Source organism: Scyliorhinus torazame, chromosome 13 (assembly GCF_047496885.1).
Source record: "Scyliorhinus torazame isolate Kashiwa2021f chromosome 13, sScyTor2.1, whole genome shotgun sequence".
In the NCBI taxonomy this organism is placed as follows: domain Eukaryota; kingdom Metazoa; phylum Chordata; class Chondrichthyes; order Carcharhiniformes; family Scyliorhinidae; genus Scyliorhinus; species Scyliorhinus torazame.
The window spans coordinates 40975035-40992948 of record NC_092719.1 but is presented as its reverse complement, the minus strand read 5'-3'; the positions used below and the strand labels follow the sequence as shown (position 1 = coordinate 40992948).

At 44.2% G+C, this 17914-nt stretch overlaps 1 protein-coding gene across 2 annotated transcripts in view; it reads left to right on the top strand.

Moving 5' to 3' along the window:
* The window catches only part of selenoo1 (selenoprotein O1), a 31310-nt gene extending 22668 nt beyond the window's left edge, over positions 1-8642 (top strand). The window contains exons 9-10 of one of the 2 annotated variants that reach the window (XM_072471434.1): positions 2994-3141; positions 7174-8642. In XM_072471434.1, the coding sequence (XP_072327535.1) occupies positions 2994-3141; positions 7174-7359 (334 nt within the window). In that variant the 3' untranslated portion in view covers positions 7360-8642. Of the gene's footprint in view, positions 1-2980; positions 3142-7173 lie in introns of those variants that run through there. The other variant, XM_072471433.1, reaches the window with a different exon arrangement.
* The last annotated feature ends 9272 nt before the right edge of the window (positions 8643-17914 follow it).

Below are 17914 nucleotides of genomic sequence, written 5' to 3'. Positions count from 1 at the left end.
AGGCCCTGGCCAAAAGGCTGGAGGGCTGTGTACCAGAGGTGGTCGCAGAGGACCAAAACCGGCTTTGTCAAGGGTAGGCAGCTCACAGTGAACATCAGGCGGCTGCTGAACGTAATAATGACCCCTTCTGGGGAGAGAACACCAGATGTGATCGTCTCCCTGGACGCAGAAAAGGCCTTCGACAGAGTCGATGGAAATACCTCCTCGAGGTACTGGAACGGTTTGGGCTAGGAGCGGGGTTCACCGCCTGGGTGAGGCTCCTGTACAACGCTCCCAAAGCGAGCGTTCGAACTAACACCACCAGCTCTAAATACTTCCAGCTGCAGAGAGGAACAAGACAGGGCTGCCCCCTGTCCCCACTCTTGTTGGCACTAGCCATCGAACCCCTGGCGATAGCCCTGCGGGACGCGAAAAGCTGGAAGGGAATCCGGAGAGGAGACAGAGAGCACAGAGTCTCACTCTATGCAGATGACCTGCTCCTCTATGTCTCAAAGCCACAGGAGGGACTGAAGGCAATACTGCAAATGCTGAAAGAGATTGGAACCTTCTCGGGCTACAAACTTAACCTGGGCAAAAGCGAGGCATTCCCAGTGAACCCAAATGGGGGAGGGAGAGAGCTGGAGGGGCTCCCGTTCAAAACAGCCCAGAACAGATTCCGCTACCTGGGGATCCAGATAGCCAGAGACTGGACACAGATCCACAAGTGGAGCCTGACCAGCCTGGTGGTGGAAGTAAGAAGAGACCTTCAAAGGTGGGGCTCACTCCCACTCTCCCTGGTGGGGAGAGTGCAGACGATCAAGATGAACGTACTGCCAAGGTTCCTCTTCCTGTTTAGATCCATTCTAACAGTCTAGTCATTGTGTGTGTGTGTGTGTGTGGTGTGTGTGTGGTGTGTGTGTGGTGTGTGTGTGGTGTGTGTGTGTGGTGTGTGTGTGGTGTGTGTGTGGTGTGTGTGGGTGTGTGTGTGTGGTGTGTGGGGGGTGTGTGTGTGTGTGTGGGGGGGGGGTGTTGTGTGTGTGTGGGGGGGGGGGTGTGTGTGGGGGGGGCGGTGTGTGTGTGTGGGGGGGTGTGTGTGGGGGGGGGGTGTGGGGGGGGGGGGTGTGGTGGGGGGGGTGTGTGTGGGGGGGTGTGTGTGTGTGGGGGGTGTGTGTGTGGGGGGGTGTGTGTGTGGGGGGTGTGTGTGTGGGGGGGGGTGTGTGTGGGGGGGTGTGTGGGGGGGGGTGTGTGTGTGTGTGGGGGTGTGTGTGTGTGTGGGGGGGGTGTGTGTCGTGGGGGTGTGTGTGTGGGGGTGTGTGTGTGTGTGGGGGTGTGTGTGTGGGGGTGTGGGGTGTGGGGGTGGGGTGTGGGGGTGGGGGGGGGGGGGGGGGGGTGGGGGGGGGGGGGGGTGTGGGGGGGTGTGGGTGTGTGTGTGGGGGGGTGGGGTGAAGAACCCGAGAATCCAAAACAGACACTGCAAGGAAGAAAATCAAAGGGGGCTTGGCCTTACCAAACCTACAATACTACCACTGGGCAGCACGGCAGAAAGAGTGAGGGGCTGGGTACAAGAACCTGACACAGATTGGGTACAAATGGAGGAGGCATCCTGTAAAGGAACGACCCTCCGGGCCCTGGCCACAGCAGCACTCCCATCCTCCTCAACAAGATACACAACAAGCCCAGTGGTAGCGGCCACGTTGAGAACATGGACCCAGCTCAGACAACACGTCGGGATAACTAAAATGGCCCCCATCTGCGGCGATCACAGATTCCCCCCAGCCATGCTAGATACCACCTTCAAAAGATGGAGGCGGGACGGGGGCACACTGACGGCCGGGGACTCTACGTAGGGCCCAGACTGGCGACACTGGACGAACTGACGAGGAAGTGGAGGCTAGCAAAAGGACAGTAAATGAGACACCTCCAAATAAAACACTTCCTCCGCAAAGAGACAGTGGGGTACCCTGGGCCCCAGAAAGCACACTACTAGAGGATCTGATAGGCACAAGCAACGAGAAGGGGGGGCTTATGTGGGAAAATATACAGGACAGCTACTGGACAGAGCCTGACTCCACTGGACGTGATCAGACAAAAATGGGAGGGCGAACTGGGGACAGAGGTAGGATGGGGACTCTGGAGCGAAGCACTGAGCAGGGTGAACTCCACCTCCTCCTGCCCTAATGCAGCTCAAAGTGGTGCACAGAGCGCACCTGACCAGACCCGAATGAGCAGTTCTTCCCGGAGGTGGAGGACAAATGTGAACGGTGCCAGAGGGGCCCGACCAACCACACCCACGTGTTATGGGCTTGCCCCAAGCTTGCTGAGTTCTGGACAGCCTTCTCCGAGGCAATGTCCAAGGTTGTGGGGGTGAGGGTGAAGCCATGCTCAATAGTGGCAATCTTCGGTGTATCGGAGCAGACAGGGTTACAAATGGGAAGGGGCCAACGCCCTCGCTTTCGCTTCCCTAATCGCACGCCGGAGAATCCTGCTCGGCTGGCGATCGGCAGCACCACCCACAGCTGCAGACTGGCTCGCTGACCTTTCGGAATTTCTCCACCTGGAGAAAATTAAGTACGCCATCCGGGGGTCAGAGGAAGGCTTCCTGGATACTTGGGGCTGTTTGTCGGTCTGTTCCAAAACCTGTTCGAGGTCAACAATGAGGAGTAACCTAAATTTTGTAATGAATTGTAGCACACTTTTTCCACAGTTAAGTTCCCCAAAACTGTGGTTTATCATAGATTATCATAGAATTTACAGTGCAGTAGGAGAGGCCATTGTTGAATGTATATATTGTTGAAATGTTACAAACATTATTGAGACTCAACTTCCATATTCTCTTATACTGGTGACAGATGGTCCTCTTTTTTTTGGGTAGTGTCCTTCCTACAATCTTTGAAGGTTAAGATACTGAGCTTGTATTTAGGAATGTTCAGCTTTGGGCTTTCAATGTGATGATATGCCTGAAGAGATGTCATGTACTTGTTTTTTTTTTGTTTTGTTTCAGGTCTCGTTTGGAGAAATGAAGCAGAAGACGTTGATGATATTTCTGAAGTAAACATTGAACGTGTGAAGGTGATGAATTCAAACAACCCAAAATTTATCCTAAGAAATTACATTGCACAGAATGCAATCACCGCTGCAGAGAATGGGACTTCTCAGAGGTGGGTAAATTTCAGTAATTGATTGATTGATTGATTGATATTTATTGTCACATGTACCGAAGTACAGTGAAAAGTATTTTCTGCGGCCAAGGGAATGTACACAGTATGTACATAGTAGACAAAAGAATAATCGACAGAGTACATTGACAAATGGTACATCAACAGGTAGTGATTGGTTACAGTGCGGAACCAAGGCCCAAACAAGTGCAGCATAGGGTGTCATAAATAGTGTTCTTACAGGGAACAGATCAGTCCAAGGGAGAGTCGTTGAGTCTAGTAGCTGTGGGGAAGAAGCTGTTCCCATGTCTGGATGTGCGGGTCTTCAGACTTCTGTATCTTCTGTCTGATGGAAAAGTCTGGAAGAGGGCAATGCCTGGGTGTGAGGGGGTCTCTGACAATGCTGTCTGCCTTTTTGAGGCAGCGGGAGGTGTATACAGAATCAATGGGAGGATGGCAAGCACGTGTGATGTGTTGGGCTGAGTTCACCCACACTCTGCAGTTTATTGCGGATCTTGGGCCGAGCAGTTGCCATACCAAGCTGTGATGCTCTATAGGGCACATCAGTAGAAGTTTGTGAGAGTCGATGCAGACATGCTGAATTTCTTTAGCTTCCATAGGAGATAGAGACGTTGGCTTTCTTGGCTGTTGCATCAACGTGAGTGGACCAGGACAGACTGTTGGTGATGGTGATCCCCAGGAACTTAAGGGGCAGCATGATAGCACAAGTGATTAGCACTGTGGCTTCACAGCACCAGGGTCCCAGGTTTTGATTCCCTGCTGGGTCACTGTCTGTGCGGAGTCTGCACGTTCTCCCCGTGTCTGCGTGGGTTTCCTCCGGTGCTCCGGTTTCTCCACAGTCCAAAGACGTGCAGGTTAGGTGGATTGGCCATGATAAATTGCCCTTAGTGACCAAAAAAAGATTAGGAGGGGTTACTGGGTATGGGGATAGGGGGGAAGGTGAGGGCTTAAGTGGGTTGGTGCAGACTTGATGGGCCGAATGGCCTCCTTCGGCACTCTGTATTCAATGTAAACTATGTAAAGCTATCGACCATCTCCACTTCAGAGCCATTGATTGTGGATGGCGTGGGGGAGTTGTACTACGCTTCCTGAAGTCGATGTTCCTTGGTTTTCCAACATTTAGAGAGGTTGTTTTCAGTACACCATGCAACCAAGCGATCTAGCTCCCTTCTGTAGTCTGAGTCGTCATTGTTTGAGATACGGCCCACCACAGTCATATGTGCAAACTTATACATTGAATTGGAGTTGAATCTCGCCACACAGTCGTGTGTATACGGAGTACAGTAGAGGACTGAGCACACATCCTTGCGGGGCCCCGGTGTTGAGGACTATTGTGGAGGAGGTGCTGTTACCTATCCTGACAGATTGCGGTCTGTTGGTGAGAAAGTCAAGGATTCAGCTGCACAGGCAGGTGTCAAGTCCAAGGTTGCAGAGTTTGGTTATCAGTCTTGTCGGGATCATATAACCATAGAATTTACAGAGCAGAAGGAGGCCATTCGGCCCATCGAGTCTGCACCAGACCTCGGAAAGAGCATCCTATCTCCACCCTATCCTCATAATCCAGTAACCCCGCCTAACCCTTTTTGGACACTAAGGGCAATTTAGCATGGCCAATCCACCTAACCTGCACGTCTTTGGACTGTGGGAGGAAACCGGAGCACCCGGAGGAAACCCACGCAGACACGGGGAGAATGTGCAGACTCCGCACAGACAGTGACCCAAGCCGGAATCGAACCTGGGACCCTGGAGCTGTGAAGTGACTGTGCTAACCACTATGCTACCGAGCCAACCCATGATGGTGTTGAAGGTGGAGATGTAGTCTATGAACAGCAGTCTGACATAGGTGTCAGGCATTATGTGGCGAAAAAAACTGTTGCAAATGAATGGCTGAGGAAGAATCATATACATCAATGGATAAGAAAAAGTAAGACTAGAAGGTTGGAGGAAGACCTATTACATGAAATGTTTAAGATATCTTGCGAAGTATTGCAGTTCAGGAAATTCTTCCCTGACATCGGAAAACAATCAAGCAACCTCCAGGCGATATTGGTCCCCAATTATTCATTATTACATATGTTTAAATTATCCTCTATTTCATTACCCTCCCCCGCCCATCACCACCCTCATTATCTCTTGCCTGCAGGAGCAGAAAAGATCATTTCTGTGCATCAGAGCAACACGGAAGGGCATAGATTTCCCACGCCACTTTATCCCTTATAAGTTTCAATAATTTATTTGCTATGTTACAACAATGATTAGATTTCAACATGACCTACTTCTCTGCAATTTTCATGGAGTCGGGCCAGATGTTTAAGGAGTTATGTTCACGACCCCGAAGAGGACTCTTGAATCTCTGAGGGGTCCTTTTAAAAGGTGAGTTGAAGATGTCCTCCTTGTGCCCCTTATGAGAAGCCACTCCCCTCCACCCACCACCTGTGGCCCCTCATGCTCCCTATGCCAGGCTATATGTCTCCACCAAGCTCCTATGGAGCTTATGTGTCCATGCCAAGCTATGGCACTTCCATTCACATTAACCCATTATACACTGTAGAGAACTGACCCATTATACTCTGTATAGAACCAATTAACCAAACACTGACAGCAGGATGTGCAAAAAATAGCTTTTAAAAAGAGCAATTCGTAACTTTCCATTATGTTAAGGACAAAGCATTTCATTACAAGTCAATAAAACTGTCAGTCACCAGATATTTTTAAAGCATTAATAACTAAAACCACAAGCCCTTGAAAATACATAATCTTGTGTAAAGAAACATTGTGAAATGGACACACAGATCTGAGAACTAGTGCTGTCAATTAAGCAATATTTTTGCTGGGTGCAGTTGTTTCAACAAGAATAATGGATTCTGGGCTCTCAACCATGCCTCATTTTATATGCTTGGTTCTATACAGTGTGTAACGGGGTCAGTGATTATGGAAGTCGCATAGCTTGGCATTGGTAGGAGGGACCATAGGGTCATGCATGCAGTATGAGGAGGGGTGAAGGCCCAAGGACCTTTCTATTTTAACTGGAGCCAAGTCTCACAGCACTGAGGCAAGCCTTTAAGCAGCCTGTCTCAGCACCTGGCAGCCTCTTGGGCTGTCTAGAATCTCTTTCCTGGGTGTAGGTGGCCCAACTCCAGTTCGTACCCAACGCCACACACAGACACAGCCCCCACCCCAAAGAAAATCTCACCTTTGCGAGCATTTTCTCCAGAGGTGGGAATTTTCCCAACTCCGGTACCCTCCTTGAAGATGAAAATGCAAGCTATGTGGTTGTTATCCTTCTGAACTTTCTTACTCAAACTGTCACAATGAACATTCAAACGTTGTGGGTTCTCAAAGTCAAATTGTTCCTAAAGATTTAGTATGGTACTAAGAGATAGATTGTATTTGTTTATTGTCATGTGTACCAAGGTACAGTGAAAAGTATTTTTCTGTGAACAGATCATTTAGAGGGCAGCACGGTGGCGAAGTGGTTAGCACTGGGATTACGGCGCTGAGGACCCGGGTTCGAATCCCGGCCCTGGGTCACTGTCCATGTGGAGTTTGCATATTCCCCCCATGTCTGCATGGGTTTCACCCCCACAACCCAAAGATGTGCAGGTTAGGTGGATTGGCCATGCTAAATTACCTCTTAATTGGGTGGGAAAAAAAAAATTGGGTTTTCTAAATTTATGATAAACACACTTTCCCCTTCCCCCCCCCCCCCCCCCCCCCCCCCCCCCGATCATTTAGTACATGAAAACAAAATAAAAGGAACTACATAATAGGGCAACACACAATGTAAATACATAGACACCGGCACCAGGTGTCCACTTTATAAGTTTACTGATAGAAGCTATTCAATTGGCCAACTGAAATGTTTGTTAAATGCCAACACCACGAAAGAAACTTCTGTTGAAAACTTGCATTTGCTAATAAAAAGGGAGAGATATCTGGAATGAACTGAATTTTGTGTTAATTCTGCCGTGAGCTGGCTTTAGATCACCCAATGATCTGTATCTTGTTTTTTTTTTAGGTTAGGCAAGTTTTAAAGCTTCTAGAGAATCCATACAATGAAGAAGTCCGTGTGGAAGAGGGGCTCCTACAAGACGCAACAGTAGAGGTTGCAGCGTCTAGTGATACAGAAAACAGCAGGAGAATGCCGTACCACAGTAAACCACCTGCTTGGGCTAGGAATCTTTTAGTTACCTGATCTTCGTAAACACCTTGTTTTGGTTTCTGGTCTAAAGAAGGCAAACCAAGGTAAATAATGAGTGCTACTGTTTCCTCACAACAGACATAACATGGAGACCCACCTTTGCAAAAAGCAGCACCAGAACATTTCTACACCCCAATGTGATATGTTGAACGTATGATTCTTGACTATAGTGCAGGCAGCTGAAATAGAGTACAAAGAGAGAAAATGTGCAAACACGTTATAATATAGAAACAATAAATGTTTTTGACTGATCGCTACTTTTATTTTGTACTTAAAAGGAGTGTTGTTTGAGAGAGATGTTGAGTGCACAGTACAGATTATTGTAGAACTTATTTTTCTGACAGCTAAAGCAATGAGAATCGATGGGAATGTGGGCTGCTTCGGTTTCACACTGCAGAAGCTTACTTTGAACCATCTATGCTAATACAGATGGACTTGCTTTATATCCCCTGAAAGAAAGAAGCTTCCTTTCATGAAAATGACAGATCGTTTTTGGGTGAGGGTTTATTTTTGCACAGCTGGCAGAAAGCAGACCAGCAATTTTGCCCCACCTGGTTAAATCCTGGAGTATGGAAGTAGCTGACATTATGTCTTTATGAGTAAGTGTGCAATGGGTGGCATTCATAAGTATGAAAAGAAGTATGTATTCGCAAATGGTTGACTGCGCATTGGTAAACTGAATTGTGGTACAATTTAATAGTGCGGCTGGCGTAAATGACATTAAACCACTCAGGTGTACATTGAAAGATTTAGTTTGCCAAAGGTAATTTGCAAAGGTAACTTATTAATGTGAAGGGCACATAATGTACTGTGCTTGTAGTTTCTTAAAAGTTAATACTTGATTTAATGCTGTTCCATTATTGAGAAAGTGTCTAAATGGGGTTGTATGAATTATTGATTACCAGACACTGATGCTGCTCTGTGAAGTTTGAGATGCAGGATCTCCAGACAAAATCTGTTATCATGAATACAAATATATCAACTCTAATGTATTGAGCTATTTTTGTATGATATGGAAACTGTTGTACTCATGTAAAATTCTCAGCATTTTAAGAAATGTTAACGCACAATATACGCTTATAGTCCACGAATGATCATTTACTTTATGCTTTCTTGAGGAATTTTTATACATCCATTGTTTAGAAACATTTTCTTAATTGTAAAAGATTGAACTCTAATCTGATGGCTTTTAAAATGTAAACAGATTGCCTGTGTATTCTGTTTCCTGCAATGGAACAATAACAGGAATGTTAAAAGAAATAAATAATTGTTTGTGTGCATCTAAATACCTTTAACGTACTCTGAATATGCCAAAGCACTTCCACACTCAAATAATTACTTTTGAAGTATAGTCACTATTGTTAGGTAAGGAAACACCAGTAGCCAGTCCAGTGTTTTAGTGGCACTGTTTGAGGAATTAATGTTTTTTTATGGATTCTCCTGCATTCACCTGAACAGGCAAATCTGATCTGGAGTACGGTATCGCTGACAATGCAGCTTTCTTTCAGTTTTGCAAAGAAGTGTTAGCCTACATGATGTTCTCAGGCCCTGGAGTGGGGGTTGAGTGAGGGCCAGTAAACTGTGGCAAGATAAAGGTACAGTGTAATTATGGTCCAGTAGATACTCAGGCCTGATTGCCGATGCATTAATACTGACATATAATAGTGATCAATAAAATCTTTGGTAAAAAAGATTTTACAGGTACCTATTTGAATTAGAAAGAAATGATAAAAATGCACGATATTGAAACTACAAATGTGCATTTTACAATACCATGCATTCATAATGCACCTTTTAATCCGGTCAGTATCTGCAAGGCAAAGCACAGGAGCAAAGTCAAACAAAATATGATGCCGAGTCACGTAGGATAGTCGGACAGGTGACCAGAAGCTTGGTCAAAGGGGTAGGTTTTGAGGGGGAAATAGGTTTTGGGGAAAACTCAAGAGCTGAAAGCATTGCCAATGGTGGTACAATTAAAATCGGGGATGTGTAATTGGCCAAAATTGGAGGGGAGCAGAGAAATTAGAGGGTTGTAGGGCTGAAGAGTTTTCAAAGTTAGGGAGCTGTGAGGTGATAGAGGTGTTTGAAAACTAGGATGAAAGTTTTGCTAGACCAGAAGCTAATGTGAGTCAGCGAGCATAAGAGGGGTGATGACTGAATGGGACTACAGATATGTGCAGCAGAGGTTTTGAATGTGTGCAGGTTTACTGTGTGGAACGCCTGAGGCCAAAAGTCCTTTGGAATAATTGAGTAAAGGTAACGGGCATGAAGCAGGGTTTCGGAGCAGGCAGGAGTGAGTGAAGAAGGGCAAGGTCGAAGTTGGAAGTCGATGGTCTTGGGGAAGGAATCGGTATGGGTTTGGATGCGTGGGCTGAGCTTCAACTAGGATGCCAAAGTTGCTGACAGACTGGTTCTGCCTCCTGAAGTAGCCAGAGACAGCGGGATGGAGTCAGTGACTCATGTAATGGAGTATATAGCGGTGCAGTGATATCATGGATGTGTTGTAATTCACCGACTGACCACTAGGAATCTCATTAGTATACAAGTGAATGTTAGAGTCAGGTGACCTCTGACTGATTGGGAAGCTGGGAGAGAGGTAGCTTGTGGATGTTAATACTGTTATTCATCTGTTGTTTTGTATATATTTGACCCATAGTTAATGTTAATAAATTGTTTATAGCTTTTGCTACAAATGTTCTTGTACTATAAATCAGGCTATCCAACAGGAACACTACATGGTACCAGGTCTGGATGGTATTAAACACTGAGCCTGCCACGAGATCCTCAGAGATTTGAAGTTTTTGACGACTGAAAGAATTAACTACATGGAGTCGTTGAAGCCACCAATGAATCTCCGATTTTATGGTAATGTGGACAGCAATGAGCGTGTGTTTAAACAACAATTTAATCTATTTCTTACTGCAGTAAAAACAATTTAATCTGTTTCTTACTGCAGTAAATTTAGGAGACCAATCAGATTTGCATAAGGTAGCGATGTTCCTAACAGCAGCAGTGCCCAAAGCAATTGCTGTGTTTAATACGTTTAAATTTGCAAACGATGAAGATAGTAAAAATTTTAAACAAAGTAATTCAAAGATTTGATGCACATTGCACCCCCAGAAAGAATGACATTTATGAGCACTAGCTGTTTAGATCATATTTACAGAAGACAGAAGAGTCCAAAGATCATTTCATCACTGATTTAAAGCTAAAAGCTAAAACCTGTAACTTTTCTGCAGTGGAATCTTCCATGATTACGGACCAGATTGTGTTTGGTGTGAGTGAAAATAAACTTGAGGGAACGATTGCTGAGGGAACTGTCCTTGGAACAAACCAAGATTTGGCAGGCTCACGAGCTAGCAGCACCGCATTCGATAATGTTGCTCAGTAATGGCGCCATCTTCTTGGAGGAAAGCACTCCGGCTGCTGTCCTTTTTCCAAAAGTCGGGAAACTTCCCCAAAAAAAGGTGGAAAAGTTCCTGCAGCTCCTCGCACACCAACAAACGGCTAAAGATCAGGACGAAGTATTTCTGTGTAAAAGATGTGGTCAAAGGCACAAATTAAGGCAGTGTCCAGCGTTTGGCCAAGTTTTGTTCCAGACGCAAAGGAAAAAAATCACTTTGCTCAGAATTGTTAATCTAAGGTCAACCACAGATCAGTCAGCACAGTGTCTCCAGTGATGAAACATCATTGTTTGTTGGAATAATGACAGAGACGAATAATTTTTTGGAGACATCAAAAAATTCTCCAGCACTTTAAAAAATGCAAACTGATGCTCCATTTAAAATAAATGCAGTTGATGAGGACAAATGGCTGCTACCACTTGAAGTGAACGATACAGTGGTTCAACTAAAGTTAGGCACTGGTGCCCAAGCCAATTTAATCAGCATGAATGATTTCATTACAGAAAGCAATGGACAGCCAATCTGATCCATATCTCGCACTATTGAGTTACAGAGCATCACCATTATCACATGGTAGATCGCTAGCAGAGTTACTCATGAATAGAAGGTTGTGTATCACACTTCCATACTTGGAAAAGGAGGAGAATGCAGTGGTACTGCAGGAAATGCAAAACATTAAAGCATAACAAAAGCAGATCTATGATTAAGAGTGTCTAGAACATTACCCCCTCTGATTGGGATGGCATTGTGAGAATAGATTCAGGCAATTGGTTGAGAAAAGCCATTGTACTTGAAGAAGTAGCACCTCGTTCATACAATGTACAGACAGTGGAAGGGTTGGTTTTAAGAAGAAATCATTGCGCATGGGTTGGTTTTAAGAAGAAAGCTTCGCGCTCTCTTGAAAACCAGAGAAGACTTTTACAACGTGATGGATGATGAATCTATGTCAGAGTCAACATCAGCTACAGTGTCAGATAGTTCAGCAGTTCCTGAGCATGAGCATATTATGGGGAACATTAAATCTACAAGTTCTGAGCAGCAAGGTCAAACTTTGAAAAGATCAACCAGAGTCAGAAGAAAACCTGATTGACTCAATTTGTAGATTTGGACTATTTGTATATACTGTGCTTGCTGTTATGTGTGTGTGTGTGTGTGTGTGTGTGTGTGCGTGTATATATATATATATATATATATATTTGTTAAACCAGTTTTAAAATTTTAAAGAAAAAAATTAATACGGGTGGTCTCACAGGCTATCACATGTAAATATGCTGATGATAATGTATTAACTTATTCCTTCATAGGAAAGGAGATGTAGTGACATCATGATTGTGTTGTAATTCACCGACTGACCACTAGGAGTCTCATTAGTATATGTCATTCGTGAATGTTAGAGTCAGGTGACCTCTGACTGACTGGGGAGCAGGAAGAGAGGTTGCTTGTGCATGTTAATACTGTTATTCAACTATTGTTTTGTATATATTTGACCCACATTTAATGTTAATAAATTGTTTATAGCTTTCGCTACAATATAAATCAGGCCATTCGACAAGAACATTACAAGCAGGGCCAAAGATTTCTGCTCATCCAGTCCTTTATGTTGGACAGGCCAGGTGACTAATCAGGGCAGTGTAGGATTGAGAGAGGTGATGATGAAGTCTATATCGGGAACTGTGGCATGTCACTGAGGGGCAGTGCAGCATATGGATGAAAAATAGAGGCCAAGGATATATTTTTTGTTGTGAAACTAATGCGACAGATCCTTTGGCTATGACGAGATAGATAACAATGGAGAGATGAATGCAGTCCCACCCAGCTGTGCAACAGAGGAGAGCTTTTGAAGGATGATTTTTCCTGGTTGACTGTTAAAGACTGCAGAAAAGTTGGATGCAATTTGTGGATTTGTTTTGGACCATTTTATTGCTGTGCCAGGTTGAATAACTGATTGAAGATGTTCAAAACATAAAACTGTGGGAAAGATGGACAAAGAATAGAGCGGCACAGATATTTACAAGGTGTTCTGTTAAAAGGCCATCAATCTGAAATTTTAACTGCTCTTTTTTAGAATCTATAGAATCCCTACAGTGCAGAAGGAGGCACTCAGCCCGTCTTGACTGCGCTGACCCTCTGAAAGACCGCTCTACCTTGGCCCATCCCATCCCCGCAACCCCACACATTGATCATGGCCAATCCACCCAACCTGCAAATCGTTGGACACTGAGGGGAAATTTAGCATAGCCAATCCTCATAACTCGCACATCTTTGGACTGTGGGAGGATTGGATTGGATTGGATTTGTTTATTGTCACGTGTACCGAGGTACAGTGAAAAGTATTTTTCTGCGAGTAGCTCAACAGATCATTAAGTACATGAGAAGAAAAGGGAATAAAAGAAAATACATAATAGGGCAACACAACAGATACAATGTAACTACAAAAGCACTGGCATCGGATGAAGATAAGAGAGGTTAGTAACAATGTTAGTTTTAGAATTAATTTTTAAAAGATTAGAACGAGTATAAGTTAAGTAAAAAGTTGATCTGTTTGTGAGAGCCGCAGAGAGTCGCCTCGCTCCGGCGCCATCTTAGTAAAGATCCCACCTAGACACGGAGAACGTGTAAACTCCACACAAACACTGCCAGACCTGCTGAATATTCCCAACATTTATGTTTTTACTTCAGATTTCCAACGTCAGCATTAGTTTGCTTTTGTAACATTTTCAGGTTTGAGATGGGGGTGGTAGTTTGCAAGGACAGTGATATCAAGCATGGATATTATGATGGGGGTGGGGGGGACACGCATGATGATGATGGCAGATTTAAAGTGGGTGGGGCGATAGTACCTGTGAAGAAGGAGCTGTTTACTATCAGCTAACTTGTGGGCCATGACGGGAAGCTGGGTGGTCAGCAGTTTGCGAAATAGGTACAAGGGAGCAGTGTGTGGATTTCTGGACAAGAAATGATCAAGAGAAGATGAGGAGAGAGGAGGAACTGGATAACATTGCATCCACAAAACTAAAATTATGATTTTTTTTTAAGAATGGAGAAAATGACATTTTATATAAAATTTGATCAGTTCAATAGAAGGTGTTCTACTTGATACAAGTAGGGAAGGAAATTTACCATCCGTACCTGATCTGGCTTACATATGCCTCCAGATCCATAGCGATGCGGTTGGCTCTGAAGTGGCCGAGCAAATCACTCAGTTCAAGGGAAATTAGGGTCGGGCAATAATTGCTCACTCAGTCAGCGATGCTCTCATCTCATGAAATAAATTTTTAAAAGACAATGGCCGCAAATCTCCGGTTTTGAAACTAAGTCCTCCCGTCTGCGGGAAAACTGGAATGGTTCCCATTAACGCTTAGAGCTTCGCCAAGGTGGGATTTCCTCATAGGATTCACTCACCTTTAGCAAGCTAAAATGTGCATAGCAGCTGGCAGGCCGTCCTGTAGGGTAGCCTTGCGCAGTACTGCGTCCATCTCTCTAGTCCAAGTCTCTTTTAATACTGTTAATTCCAATATGTAAAGGCAAATAGATATTGACTTTCTGGGTGCAATGGTATGGAGAAAAAGGCTGAGAAAGTATCCGTTGTTGGTGGTACAGAAGACAAAATGACATTTGTGTCCGGCACCAATGGAGCAATAGTGATAATTGATAGTTCTGAGACCTTGTCCAAACCACCACTCGTTGGGTCTTCCTACCTTTGGAATGGGGAGTATAGGGGTGTTACAGGGGCTGTGTGTTCTCTTCAGCACTCCTTGCTGTAACAGTGTATTGATCACTCCCTCTATCCCTTTTTCTGCTTCCGGTGCCAACCTGTATAGTTTTAGCAGGGCAGGGCAACGTTCTTATGTAACTACACCCTATGCACTGGGGCAGAATGTACTTTTCCAACATGATTTTATGTTGGGCCCATAGATGTGCCAGTACCTGGGCCAGGATTGAAGGGAGTAAATGCTGGCTCTCTCGGGGAGGTTGTTGTCTTTTAAATGTAGCAGGCCATTGCTCCTCTTTCCAGGTCACTTTGCCCTCCTGTTTGCTATAAAATTCCATCAGGCAATTTCGTCCATCCATTTCAATATAAATCCCATGTATTACTTTCTTCCTTTGGCCTCTTTGATCACTTCTCCTATTTGCTTTGCCTTAGCAGGATGTCTTACGGCCAATGTTAAATGGGGTTCTGAAGTTAAACCCATCCTAAAAAGTTCCCTCTGACTATGGGTCAACTGTACTAACATTCCTAATCCCACAACACCGAAAAATAAAAAGGAGTGATATGCAATGAGGTCTGCTTTCCTAAGTGACTTTGTGTTTGTAAATTGTATGCGTGCTCATCCTCACGAGCATACCAAGCCGTGCAATGGGTCACTATATTCTCTTGTCTGGACTCTATCAGGTGTTTTAATAGCTGTGCCCAAGGGTCATTAATCTTTTGTAAGACTTCCTGCAGTTTAAATTTTTTTTTTTTTAACAGTGGTACTGTGAGGGTTAATGTTTAGCTGCCAGCATACAACACAGACACAGTGCGATCGGGCGCAGGCTCAGAAGTTATTAAATTTGCAGGTGGTGAGCTCGTATTTGAGACAGTTCAATAAACATTCCATTATCAATGCAATGTATTACCGCTCCGAATTGCAGAGTGTCTGTCTGCCTAATAGGGGAAGATGTCACTAGGTGGGGTACAGCCTTCCTGGGGGTTAAACGCTTCTTGGGCCCTTGCATGATAGCCTCTTTCACTCTATTTGCTAACCAGTGTTCGAGGGACTCATTTCCTTCATTCAAATGATTATCATTATTGGGAACCCAGCCCCCATTTATGCCGGGTGGGACTGCAATCCCATACTTCAAAGCTGGCCAAGATGCACCATAAGAGTATTTTAGAAGCAGCAAAACATCCCCTGGGAGGGGGCTATAAATAGCACACATTTAAGTCAATTTCCAATGATTGATTTTATAGGCATTAGCTATTCTTTGAGATGTATATTTTTCTTTGTCAATTCAGAAACCATCAACTGTCTGCTGAAATGGTTAATGTTTCCTGCAGAAACTAAAGGGCGGAGAACTTGGAATTATGCCATTAACGTCTTTTCACGTAATCTAAAAACTTATTCATATTCAATTACTTTTATTTGTAAAGGCACTTTCTTTTAAGCTGATTTTAATTTCCATATGTTTCAGTTCATTAGAGAAATCTCAACAAAAATCATTTAAGTCATAATCTCAGACTCACAATGACAGCCGATAAAAATACAACCCACTTAGCACTTCATGCTTTGACTAAAATTAATTGGTTAAACAAAACACACAGATTCTCACAGCTCACAAATCTCACAGTTAATCGTTAACCTTATCTCACACACAAATCTGAATTCCCTTTTTCTACAGGAACTCATCTGTTCCAGTTACACTTTTACCTTAATCTTCTATTTACTTTTACTCCCCTGTTTTTTTTCCGAGAGGGGGTCAGCTTCATTAGATTCCTATGCGGGACATATAGGTTTTCCTACCTCATTTTGTTGCGTTATGATTGTTTCTTTTCATTTTCTTACTCATTTTGACTCCCTTATCTGTCTTCTTCAAGGAGTTCACCTTCTTTCTCACTCCGGATGTCTTTACTGAGGCTTCGGGATGACCTGTGAGGGGGTGTCGAGTTTATTGCTCATCGTTCCTTCTGCAAAATACTTTAGAACATATACTTAACAATAACAACGACCGCGGAAATCATTTACAAACACTACAGGGAGCGCACACCGGTGTTTATCCTTTCACGAACCTCTAAATCTTTTTTTTTAGTCTCTAAGGCACCTTTTTTCTTCTCATGCAGCCATCATTAATTTATTAATTAAGATAACTCTCCTAGCATGAGTCACTGGCCAGTAATTAAGGCTGCCGAGCAGCAGATCCCCCTTTCAGCTGGGTTCGCGCTATGGCTCTCTCCCTTTCAGCTGAGAGAGTCCTGTATCGAGATTCGTTTTCGGGGTTCACTTCCCATTAAAGTAGGGAAACTGCAACAACTACGCCAATTGTTGGAGAAAATAATAGTCAGCACTTCGAGTTTTCATGATAGTCCTTTATTTAACACAAGGTTCGTGGGGGGATTTGATAGACCAAAGTCATTCCAAATGTCCCCACTCTACTGAGGTAAGGCAAGCAATTTATATGTTACAGTAAGCCATATCTTGGACAAAATGCATTCTTTAGATAAGCAGAAAGACAGAAAAAACGAGCAGGCCTTGAATTCCTCGCCTAAGAAAAATAATAATTGTCTGCTGTCAGCAAAACAATGTGCAGCTATATGCTTGTTTACATTGTATGACCTTCTGACTGTTTCATACAGAACCTCTTGACTAAAAAATAAGGCAAAATATCCATCATGGTTTGCCAAGTGCCTATTTCCAAGGCAGCTAATCTGCCAACTAAAGTCCCTTCTACAGCAATCAACTGATTGACAGGGATATGAAATGGGAAGGTTGGGGGTGGCACAGTGGTTAGCACTGCTGCCTCACAGCACTGAGGACCCAGATTCAATCCCGGCCCTGGGTCACTGTCCGCGTGATGTTTGCAAATTCTCCCCTTGTCTGCATAGGTTTTACCCCACAACCCAAAGATGTGTAGGTTGGTGGACTGGAAACGCTAAAATTGCCCCTTAATTGTAAAAAAAAAAACACTTAAAAAAGAAATGGGGAGGTTGGTAAATTTCTAAGAATTTGTTTAACAAGGGCGGCACAGTGGCGCAGTGCTTAGCACTGCTGCCTCACGACGCCAAGGACCCAGGTTAGATTCTGGCCGTGGGTCACTGTCCCTGCGGAGTTTGCACAGTCTCCCAGTCTCTGCATGATTCTCGTCCCCACAACCCAAAGATATGCAGGGTAGGTGGATTAGCCGTGCCAAATTGCCCCTTAATTGAAAAAAAGAAATTGGGTACATTAAATTTTTTAAAAAGTTTGTTTAACACTGTATGGGATGCATTCTACCTTCTGGAGGAAGCTGGATTATCCTTTGTATGTGACTAATAAAATCTGTCTGCGACAACATGAAGCATATTAGAAATCTCAACAGAATTATGATTGCATATCAGAAATAAGGTGTAACAGTGATTGGTCCTTTCCTGTAGAGTAATGCACCATTCGGTGCAGTGTCAGGAACTCAGGATTTGA